Here is a 12,691-nt window from a genome sequence, read left to right on the forward strand (position 1 = left end):
AATTTCAGTTTCGCCGGGTCCCGTTTTCGCCAATTTGAAATTGAATACGGGGATAAGCCAGGACGAGTGCGATACTTTTTCGTACCCAAAATCAGTGATGATGGCGAAAAGTCCGGCAACGGACTTCTCCCTCCAAATTGCATATGGGCCTTAGTTGCAAATGGATGCGACAAACCACTTCAGCAGACTGCATTGATTAATTTGGTATATCTGTGTGCGTCAGAGTCCGTATACAGAGCAAAACAGAACTTGGCGTTAAAAAAAAAAGCCACGCCCACTGCGTTGTAGCGCTTCCTACACAGATTCAGACTCAGTCGCGCACAGATGTACAAGTGTTGAATATCAAGTGAATCAGTGCAATCTTGTGAAGCGGTTTGTCGCATGGCACTGCGAGCATGTCACATTGAGAAGAAGCCGCTTGGCGCAAGCTGAATCACGCAGGACCTGGCGCGCCAAGAAGGGCCGTTTTGGCTGCGACTTTTCAAATAGAAAAAAAAAAAAAATTCTGGAATTACAGTTCCATTGCGTGTGTGTGAACCGTACAGGTCTACCAAAAAGTGGTCCGGCAAAGCGGTAAGTGAACCCTTAACACTCCGGACCAGTGTGACTTACCTTATCCAGATATTATTGATACTTTTATAAAACAGCAAAACGCATAAACTGCAGACGCGCTTTTTATGAATGAAGATTGTGTACTAATCCCCAACTGCGTCAGGAGGTGCATGGTGTAGGGGCCTAGATATCAGCACTTGCAGGGGTTTAAAAGTCAGCGGCAGCTAATGGGAGGAGGACAGGGATAGTCCGTGCTGTGCATAGATTAGAGAGTACAGCATTGCATTAGTAAAAGGAGGCAGCGCAGGACCCCCTTCCTCTACCCAGCAGGAGCCCTGGGGGCTTGTGTGTACAGACGTCTTTACAGGGGCTCTTTCCATGATCTCTGCCACATGTATATATTAACAAAAAGCGAGAGACGTGAACATAGACCAGACCATGATCCTTCTGCCATATGTATGTATTAACAAAAAGCGAGAGACGTGAACATAGACCAGACCATGATCCTTCTGCCGTATGTATGTATTAACAAAAAGCGAGAGACGTGAACATAGACCAGACCATGATCCTTCTGCCATATGTATGTATTAACAAAAAGCGAGAGACGTGAACATAGACCAGACCATGATCCTTCTGCCATATGTATGTATTAACAAAAAGCGAGAGACGTGAACATAGACCAGACCATGATCCTTCTGCCATATGTATGTATTAACAAAAAGCGAGACACGTGAACATAGACCAGACCATGATCCTTCTGCCGTATGTATGTATTAACAAAAAGCGAGAGACGTGAACATAGACCAGACCATGCTTCTTTTAGGATCACTCCTTACCAACATTCGCCATGCGCAGGTGGAGTCTGCCTTTGATAACCGTGTGAACTCCAATGGGTTTAACCACCCCTTGTTTTGAGACATCTCCACTCATGACCATGGTCTCCTGCTCATACTCCGTTGTGATGACTTCCAGCTCATGGGACACTTGCACCGCTGTCCGACCTTGACGTAGTAAGTGCTATAGAGGGAGACATAAAACACAAAGAGTTGTATATTAGGAGAGCCGAGCATAATGCACTAATGGTTGTTCTGTTCATTTATGATGCATGAGCCATTTCCATAATCTTATCCAGCAACACTAAATCTGATTTCTGCATGATGGCACAAATGCACTTAATCCACATTCATCCTGTAACGCCCCTGTTATACCCAGCTCCTCCCAGAGAACGGTGCAAACCTTTGCACCCTTGTAGTCGCACAGATTTGTTGCATACAATGCAGATTCTCTTATTGCCATAATATATCACGCAGACAGCCACATGGAAAAGTGTCCGCGATGCGTCCGACTCACAATCAGCCCTTCAGTGTTTTTAGGGCTTAATCCAATTCGGTGCCAAGTTGCAATGGCATACAATTCGGACTAATCTCACCCTGGACTCGCGCATTTTTGTTCACAGCGCTAAGGGGCTGAGAATAGAAGCGTTGCGAGTTCGGTGGTACCATAAGTACGGCGTACCGCCGCACATTCCCGTGCTGTGAGTAATTAGCTCCTAATTGTATAGAGCCCTTAAAGTCTTTAAGAGAATACACCCTGGATTCTCTGAATAACCTTCAAAGAACATAATTGAAATGGGATGTAGTCAGCATCCGGCGTGCGGGATGCCGATGGGCGAAATCCCAGCGCCGAAATCCCAGCATCAGAATCCAACCGCCGGCATCGGGTGTTAGGGGGAGGGTTAGGGTGCGGGGTTAGGATTAGGCATTAGGGGGAGATTTAGGCACTAGGAGGGTGGGTTAGGTTTAGGGTGTGGGGAGGGGGAGGTTAGGTTTAGATACTAGAGGGGGAAGTTAGGTTTAGACACCGGGGAAGGAGTGTTAGAATTAGGCTGCGGGGAGGGGGAGGTTAAGTTTAGGCACACTGGGGTTAGGGTTAGGCACTGGGAAGGGAGGGTTAGGGCTAAGGGTTAGTCTTACCTTCTTTTCATATGGGTGTCGGGAAGCTGCTGTCGGTATTCTGACCAGCGGCATCCCGACCGCCGGGATCTCATATCCAACCCCATTGAAATAATTATTTTTTAGCAAGATTATATGAACTAAAAATGAGAATGCATCCCAAAGGATAAATATTTTATTCTTCTTACATAAAAGAACGCCTGAGCTGTAATATATTTGCTTTACAGTGCCCAAATCTTGGTAAGGAGACAAATAAATAAGTACTTTAGACAGCTACTTACTCTAATCAGCGCAGGGGTAAGCCGATGGTAATCTGCGGCTACAGAGTGATTTATTGCACTACATTATGTAACATTGCCACCTGTATACTGAAGACGCTATTGTTAGTTTTATCTGGAGGAACACCTTAGAGCGTGTCATGACTCACCAGTCTTCCATCAGACCTTAGTGTGAGAACCACTGGTCTACGGTGAAAAGATAAACTCTACATCAACGTTACATATAGCAGGCAAGTGACAACAGAGTATAATACTGAGCTGAATAAATATTTAGCGGCTGCTGAAGTGTGAACATTACGCCATACTTTTCCACTCTCCCGGAATGGGCAGGATGCTACCAAAAATCAGGTGGCGCTCCGGGCCTCCTGAAAAAAGTGGGCAAGAATTCCGGAGCTGTCTGCCACCCATCCGCGGCCGCCCACTTACTGAGCAAATGTGGGCAGCCCGGGTGACTGATGACCTGATTCGTGCTGCATTGTGCCATCGTGGCCCTGAACCACAATGCTGGTAATCAAGGCATTGAGTAGCGTGGAAGAGGGGGTGGAGCGAGGCAACGATTATGCAAATACGACATCACGCCCATCGGCCTGCCCATTTTCCAGTGAGTCGGCAGCCTGGATGTCGGCAAGTATTGCATGACGCCAGTGTCAGCAGCGTATCTTATGTGAATTCTCTCTGCATATGCCCGAAAAATGGACCAGCACACTGGATCATACGCAGACTGGCAAGGATTGAGCACTTTTATCTGCCTACGTTTGGAGAGTTGGGATGGGGGAGGGAAGGGGTGTTCTAAAGTTAGCAGAGTACAGTAAGGGTGTATTCACGTAAGGGCAAACACATGCTGACAGGCAGTAAGTGGCATAAACCTGGGAAAGACGTATTATGTGTGTGTCAGGTACAAATGCCAATGAACTGATGTACAGCATAGTCGCCGTCACAGGCTGGCGGCTAGTGATTGGCTGATTGCGAATGCGCTGCTCATTTGGATGGATGATGTCTTCATTGTTTGAGCATATATTATACTTTTTTGTGCAGGTTTATTTTTTCCTGCTGTATTAGAGAGGTTTTATTAATGCCTGGTAGTGAATGCATATTTTGCAAGCAAAACAAGCAGTTAAAAACATGAACGCACCTGTTACCGATGCAGGACCGGACACATCGCCAGACATATGGCTCGGCATATGGACAGAAATATGCTTTTTCCCCCCTAGCATCAGCCCCTTAGAGCAGTGGTGCCCAAATTGTATTGGTTCTCGACACCCTGGGCGGTGGCTATTCAGACACAGATGTTATAAGTGTGTCACGGGTGGGGCGTATAACTGGTTGAGAACTCAGGCGCTTAATCGCTCACATTGTAGGCCAGAAGGACATTATGCACTAAGAATGGTGCTGGTGAAAGTTTCGATCGCGCGACCGATTGTTGCATCTAAAGAGGCACCAAGCGGGATTGTACCTTTGAAAGACGTACTTTTTTAATTGCACAACTAGCCAAACGAAACACCGAACAATTCCAATTATTAAGTATCTAATGCAGGGGTGGGGAACCTTTTTTCTGCCAAGGGCCATTTTGATATATATAACATTATTTGCAGGCCCGATGCAGGCCACACCCCCTCAGTGTGATGTTACATGGGGGCGGGGCCACAATCACCGGTGATTACAGCATTGCCTGCCAGGGAGCTGTAAGGGCAGCGGTGTGACTGTCTGAAGTGTCCTAAGGTGGCAGGGCCAGCTCAAATGATTCCAGGGGCCTTATATGGCCCCCGGGACTGGGGTTCCCCTTCCCTGATCTAAAGTGTGTTAACCTTGAAACTGACATTTAAAAAAAAAAAAATGTTGTTGGCCGCAAATGTGAGACCAACTCTGCATAGGTATACATACTCCTCCCTCCTGCATAGGTACACATACTCCTCCCCCCTGCATAGGTACTCATACTCCTCCCTCCTGCATAGGTACTCATACTCCTCCCCCCTACATAGGTACTCATACTCCTCCCCCCTACATAGGTACTCATACTCCTCCCTCCTGCATAGGTACTCATACTCCTCCCCCCTGCATAGGTACTCATACTCCTCCCCCCTGCATAGGTGCCCCCATACACCTCCCCCCTGCATAGGTACCCCATAATCTCCCCTCTACATAGGTACTCATACATCTCCCCCATGAATAGGTACCCCATATACCTCCCCCCTGCATAGGTACCCCCATACACCTCCCCCCTGCATAGGTACCCCCATACACCTCCCCCTGCATCGGTACCCCCGTACACCTCCCCCCTGCATCGGTACCCCCGTACACCTCCCCCCTGCATAGGTACCCCCATACACCTCCCCCCTGCATAGGTACCCCCGTACACCTCCCCCCTTTCATAGGTACCCCCGTACACTTCCCCCCTGCATAGGTACCCCCATACACCTCCCCCTGCATAGGTACCCCCATACACCTCCCCCATGCATAGGTACCCCCCCATACACCTCCCCCCTGCATAGGTACACCCATACACTTCCCCCCTGCATAGGTACCTCCATACACAGCAGATGAGCCTGAAAATTACACTGCATACAAAAGAAGGACAAAAACACTGTACACAACTAATACACATTACAGTAAGAGGGCAGAAAGTGTAGATAAAAGTTCCTAAGTCGCATAGCACCTGTTAAAATCAAATTGAACAACATTATTAGTCCACACTAATACCCCTTTTACACCAGAGCAAAAACCTGGGTTTTTGCTGGGTCTACCCGGGTCGCAGCTCAGTGTAAAAGGGTCCCTGAAAAATAACCTGGGTCAAGTGACCCTGCAATCCAACCCAGGTAGCTACCAGGGTTGGACCCAGGATGTACCCAGGTAATGGTGCAGTGTAAACGGTGCAACCCAGGTTATCTGATCTGGATCATGCCTAAAATGAGCAGATTGGTGGTTGTGGAGCATTCACCTCCCACTTTTTCTGACCTCACAGGTTTAGCAGGGCAGACCTGAGTTCAGTGTGAACAGGGCTGACCTGGGAGTAACCCAGATCAAAGGTGCAGTGTAAATGGGTCTGACCAGGGTTGGAACCATGTCCAAAAACCCTGGTCGGACCTGGGTTTTTGGTGGAAAAGAGGTATTATAAACCTATTGCCATTCTTCCCCGTCCCAAATAGAGTAGGAAACACACTGAAGTGAGTGTTCAGTGAACTGTAATCCTGCTATTAAATCGCAGCTGCAGCAGTTATTTTCAATTTGCATAATTGGGTGTGTCTTAAATGTGTTCAGCCAATCAGAAATGGCCAGTGGCTGTCATCATGAGCAGCTCCTAATTTGCACCAGTGGTCAAGTACCCGCAAGTTATCCCACTCCAAACAGGCATATTTGCACCTGTTAGGCATCTATGTTAGGGTTCATTGCACAGTGACCCGCCTTTGCTGTGCCGATCCTGGCCTCATTGGTACAAGAAGCCTTAAGTGTGAAATGCGCCCTAGTTGCCGGGGCAAAAGATGCGTATAACATCTTGGTGTGCAGTTCATTAATAGTGAAAAAAAATAATAAATCTGCAATTTATGTTTGTCAAATTTTGAATGAGGTCCATAAAGATCACTGATTAATATGTGAGGTGCTGAGGTAGTACACACGATAATGGAACAGGCACAAATGAAACAGAACATTGCCCTGCTCTTCCCATCCCAGTTCCATCATTGGCTTTGGTAAGTTTCCTGTGTGCTCTATATGTGTATGCGGGACACTACAGGCAGCACTGCTGCAGTGATGCTGGCTGCAGGGCGCCGTTACAGGCACCCTGCAGTCAGAAGCAGGGGCCGTGGGATGTCGACGGTGTCACCCACAGAGCCCTGCGTTCTTGGCCGCACACCCGTAGCTACGGCCCTGGCAGGAAGCCATAAACTGAGAGTTATATAGTGGAAGGAGCAGGGTGCCCCAGCAGCACAGAGTATATCAGGGGAGGAGTGATGTGTTAGTGAGGACAGGACTGCATGTGACAGGGGCAGTGACATGATGTGAGAAGGGGAATGGAGGCAGCAGGAAGCCACAGGCTGAGAGTTATATAGTGGAAGGAGCAGGGTGCCAAGCAGCACAGAGTATATTAGGAAGTGAGTGATGTGTTAATGATGACAGGGCTGTATGTGACATGATCAGGGTCAGTGACATGATGTGGGGAGGGGAATTGGAGGTAGCAGCATGTCACAGACTGATAGTAAAAGTATCAGGTTCCCCAAAACCACATAGTAGTGATTTTTTACTCTTGTCAGACGGATGCTGGAAGATTCTGGTATCAAATGCATATCTATATTAAACAACGTTCATAAATACAATTTTTACAGCTACAACTAGGTAGTAAATACATTGGGGTATATTTACTAAAGTTAGGCTGGGTACCCATGTAAAGATATTCTGTCCAACCATCCAACTAGTTGATTGGTTGGAATGGAAATCTGGTAATGTATGGGAGTAAATGACAATCAGCAATTTGCTCCCAAATGCGGGAAAATGGACAAAAACTGTTGTTTGAACAAATTGTTTAGATCAACTTGTCTGACGACCATTTTCATCTGTTTTCTGGCATTTAGGAGCAAATTGCTGATCATCTATTACTCCCATACGTTACCAGATTTTCATTCCAACCAAGTTGGTTGGTTGGACAGAAAATCTTTACGTGTGTATGCAGCTTTAGAGTTTTTAGAAGTGGAAATGTTGCTCATAGCAACCAATCAGATTCTACTTAACATTTATCCAGCACTTTCTAAAAGACAATAGCTAGAATCTGATTGGTTGCTATGGGCAACATCTCCACTTCTATAAACCAGCACTTTAGTAAATATACCCCATTGAATCCTATTTTCAGTTTCTGGTGGTAAATAAAGTAATTTTAAGTTCCATGTCGGCAAATGTCTGGTCATCACCTTGCAAATAGCTTATTTAACATAGTCGCTGACCGTGAAAAGCTGTGACCTTTGTGATTGCATTTTCACAATATAAATAGAGAAAGAAAGAGACTGTCGTGTATGTGTTCAAGAATGACATCAAGAGGCTCGAAAACCCCAAAGTATCATTTAGTCGCTTAGACGTTTACGGTTCTCATTTGACAGACGGAAGACGCTGACTTTGAGGTTTATCTCTCGGCATTTAAGCATTTCCTGTATGTTTAATAACCTCCGACACCTTTTTGATCATTTCTGGCCTTGGATTTTACGAAATACTGGAGTTCAATGTTAACAGCTTTGGTTTTCTTTCCATTTTCCAGGGGTAATATGCTGTTTCGCATTTCAGTCTCATTAAAGTGTCAAAGACACCCACATAATTTTGTCTTTCTGAGCGACAGCTGGATTGATGTCTTATATGCTATAAATCAATGTAGTTCCGCTTATCGGAACAAGCTGGGGAAACATTGGTATGGAGCAGAATAAATATAAATCTCTCCAAGCTGATATTTAATACCTGTTAAAGTAATTACGGATACTGTAGTTTAGAGAAGGATGAATGCCAGGTGTTTGGCAGTCGCAATGGCTAAAAATATACTGATGGCATTTCGTTTTGGTATAACTTGTACAGATTGCAGGTGTACCTCTCTTCTGACTATGAGCCTCATTCAGAGATGGACCCAGTAGCGGAACTCCCGGAGACAATGGAGTCATTTGCCGCTGGGCGTCAGCCCTGAAGGGGGCACCTGGCTCCATTGTCCCCGGGAGCTGCATGGTGAAGGAGCGCCGCTGATCGGCGCTCCACCTCCATTGGCGTAACTACGGAGGGTGCAAGGGGTGCGGTCGCACCCTTGTACCCTCCATTTGCCGGGCGCCCGCTGAGTGTGTTACCAGCGGGCTCCCGGCTCCTATCCTCCTGGCGGTAGCCGGAGGACGGAGCTCCCTCCGTCTCCCGGGTCCCGCAGTGTACTATGGGAGTGACGTCATAACAAGCAACTACAGGGGCCTACTACTGGGGGCAACTACAGGGGCCTAATACTGGGGGCAACTACAGGAGCCTCACTACTGGGGGCAACTACAGGGGCCTCACTACTGGGGGCAACTACAGGGGCCTCACTACTGAGGGCAACTACAGGGGCCTCACTACTGAGGGCAACTACAGGGGCCTACTACTGGGGGCAACTACAGGGGCCTCACTACTGGAGGCAACTACAGGGGCCTCACTACTGGGGGCAACTACAGGGGCCTCACTACTGGGGGCAACTACAAGGGGCCTCACTACTGGGGGCAACTACAAGGGGCCTCACTACTGGGGGCAACTACAAGGGGCCTCACTACTGGGGGCAACTACAAGGGGCCTCACTACTGGGGACAACTACAAGGGGCCTCACTACTGGGGGCAACTACCGGGGGCTCACTACTGGAGGCAACTACAAGGGGCCTCACTACTGGGGGCAACTACCGGAGGCTCACTACTGGATGTACTGCATAGGGGGACCATTACTGGGGAGCACTACATAGGCGGACCACTACTGGGGGCATTATATAAAAGGAACTGCATAAGGGGGGCGGCGGCAGATGGGGCTGGCATAGGTGCTGGGGGGTGGTACATTTTAGTTTGGGGGGAGGCACCAACATTTATCTTGCCTCCGGGCACCTGGGATGAAGTTAAGCCACTGGATGGACCCAATGCTATGTTTACGCAATTGAGTTGCACTGTGCATGCGTTGAGTTTAATTTTCGTTGTCGCTCACAGTTCGGATGTATACAGTTATAAAGTCGGCATTGCTGAAATGTCGACATGGCTCTCAAGACCCTATTTCCTCACCGAAGCCATCCTGCTTTCATCCTGCCCCACTCCCCCATGCTCAGTGTCTCCCCCATCTGTGTCACCCCTGTCTGTCTGCCCCTCCCCTATAGAATGTAAGCTCTCACTAGCAGGGCCCTCTTCCCTCATGTGATTTTCATTTCCTTACTTATACGAGGGTTGTTCAAAAAGTAATGCCTAAATGCTCACAACTAAAATTTTATTATAGATAGTGATTTGACAATTTGCAGTAAAATACTTTGAAGTCTTAGTAACAGAAAGACTCTACTCAAAATATTCATCATATGCCCTCAAACATTTTCTCCACCTCTCAACCCAAGCTGTGAATCCACTTTGGAAAAATTCCAGTGGTTGGTGTTTGACCCAGGAACGTATGACGATTTTAAAAACCTCTATGTCTTCAAAATGTTGACCCTGGAGACAGTATTTGAGAGGGCCAAACAGATGAAAGTCAGAAGGGACCAAATCAGGACTCTATGGTGGATGTGGCATTATTGCCCACCCCATTTTGGCAATGGCCACAGATGTTGCCATCGAAGTGTGAGGTCTGGCATTGTCGTGGTGTAAGATGACATTTGACAGTGGAATTGTTGACCTTTTTTTGCGGATGGCTTCTTTCAGCTTCTTAAGTGTAATAATGTATTGATCACTGTTGATTGATTGGTTTGGTTCCAAGTAATCGATGAGAATAACACCTCAGCAATCCCTGAAGAATATGGCCATAACTTTGTTTATGGATCGCTGTGATTAAACTTTTTTGGCCTAGGTGAACTTGGGTGTTTCCATTGTTTTGATTGGGCCTTTGTTTCTGGGTCATAAAGGAATACTCAGGTCTCATCTCCTGTAATGACATTTTCCAAAAACATCTAAGGATTGGCTTTAAAGTTGATCAAAAGGTCGTTGCACACTTCCACCCTCTGGTCTTTATGATTCCTGGTTAATTGCTTTGGAACCCATTTAGCACACACTTTACGATATCCCAAATCATTGATTAGTGTTTCTACAGTGCCATGGCTACATTCAAGTTCATCACTGATATCTCTGATGGTCTGATGGTCACAGGACTGTCTTTCTGAATCATTGGATAAACTTTGTGTTGGTTCTCTGCTGTCACTGCAGTTGATGGTCTGCCACCACGATGTTTGTCGCACATGGGTGATTCTCCCGACTGAAAAAACTTCATCCACCTTCTGACATTGCTATAGTCAATTGTATGCTCACCATACACTTTTTTCAGTCTTCTGTGGATTTCTGTAGCACTGCAGTCTTGTTTTTCCCAGAAATTCAATGATGTCGCTTTGTTTCATCTTGGATTCCATTGTATTTCTTGGACTAACTAAACAGAAATACATATATAGCTAGCAGACATATTAAACTACAAACTGACAAAGTTTCAAATAAATGTTGCATATTATTTTAGAGTTATGAGCATTTAGGCATTACTTTTTGGACAACCCTCGTACTATCATTTACTCCTAACGCCCCACAACGGCACCTAACAGTGAGTGTTACGATTGCTAGTGCAGCAATGTGTATAAACCAAGTTCTTGTCCTGCATTGCATTGTACTGTAAGTCACTGTTTTCGTGTTTTTGCTCATTCTGTTTACGTACTGTAATAAGATAGGGGTAGGAGGTCCCTCTCCTGGGGTAGATGGACACCTCCAAACACACAGCGGCCAGGAAACAGCACACCAGTCCAGGTTTTTGTGCAAGCTAGCCGCAACTAGTTATTATTGTGCAGTATAAAAACAGAAATAATAAAAATAAATTCTAGCCCATCTGGGCACTAACTAAACAATATATTCCCTCTCTCAAAAATGGTAGGGCTTATTGCCTTCACCACAAACATAGGCATATGCACAGTGCTTACAATCAGTATAACACAGTGTCTCTGAACAAGCCTGCCTGCTTGCTCTCATCAGGTGTGAGACCCTGAGCCAAATTCTGACACAGCTTATATGAGCCTCTTCAAGGTGCAATCACTAATCAGCCTGCTCTCAGGCTGAAAGGCCCAACACGTGAAGTGGTCCTGTGGATGGAGCCCTCCCTTGTCTTCTCACATCCACACCCCAGGACCCATTATTTATTCTTAAAGCCCAAAACTCCAATAAAACAGATACAGACTTTTCCTGGGGGTTTAAAAGACATAGGTCAGAAACCTTGGACAAACGTACAATCCATTTAGCACTTCACCCGTGCTGCTATCACAAATCCTCCCCTCCCCTCCCTTTGTTTCGACCCGTGGGGCGGAACAACTCCTTCGTCTTCCCATTATACCCAAGCTACACTGTGTTCCCTGTACCATAACCCCTTATCTAGCACCTGTGGCTCACAAACCATTAGCTTCTCAGCACTTACAGTTTTAAACCAGCTTACATCATCAATATGTGGCTTATCCACCTCTCAATACATAACTTCTACTATCTGTATCACTCCTTGTCCTATTAGATTGTGAGCTCCTGTGAGTAGGACTCATACTCCAACGGTCTTAAAGGAATGCTCCAGTAATCCTGCATTACATACAATGCTGAGCATGTCTGCTGTGTCTCCCCTTTTATAGCCCTGAAGAACACACTGATACTATGGGAATGAAACAGTATTTGTTTCTGCAGAAATGATTGGATTACTGTAGGTAATCTGACGAGAAAATGTACATTGGCATGACCATTAGGGAATGTAAAATTCAGATAATGTACTGTAAAAGGCATATAGAAGAGGCTAAGGGTAAAGGAAATTACAACATTGAACATTAAAAAAAAAAACCTTTATATTTAGGTATGAAAGTTAGATGTACAGACATGATACAATGCAGAATAGGAGGAAGACCACTTACAGACAGCAAAAGGAGCGTTGCCACATCTACAAGGTCTGAATGGATCTATACATTCTGTGATGTTTAAATAAAGCTGAATTCTTTTGAATTAGGAACCCTTTTCTATTTTAGTTTGTAGTATGGGTGTTATGATTTATCCAGTATTTTCCACATTTGGTTTGGGTGAAGGTTATCTTTTAGTAATATGTTCATCTCTTTTTAATCTACAGTATATAACCGGTTTTACGGATTCTGAAGTGGATTTAACAAACGGCAAGATCTGCAGGCTCTCATCCTGCTTCTGTTTCCGGCTGCAGGACTTTTTTCATACTGCACCTGCTTTGTGGAATCTCCT

At 46.0% G+C, this 12,691-nt stretch overlaps 1 protein-coding gene across 2 annotated transcripts in view; it reads right to left on the minus strand.

Moving 5' to 3' along the window:
- The window catches only part of NPHP4 (nephrocystin 4), a 376,954-nt gene that overhangs the window by 82,806 nt on the left and 281,457 nt on the right, over positions 1-12,691 (minus strand). For both annotated transcript variants that reach the window (XM_088447716.1, XM_088447715.1), the window contains exon 18: positions 1,389-1,569. In XM_088447716.1, coding sequence (XP_088303842.1) covers positions 1,389-1,569 — 181 coding nt within the window. The remainder of the gene's footprint in view (positions 1-1,388; positions 1,570-12,691) is intronic.

The sequence above is a fragment of the Taudactylus pleione genome, unplaced genomic scaffold (assembly GCF_031769625.1).
Source record: "Taudactylus pleione unplaced genomic scaffold, aTauple2 ptg000437l, whole genome shotgun sequence".
Taxonomy (NCBI): Eukaryota; Metazoa; Chordata; class Amphibia; order Anura; family Myobatrachidae; genus Taudactylus; species Taudactylus pleione.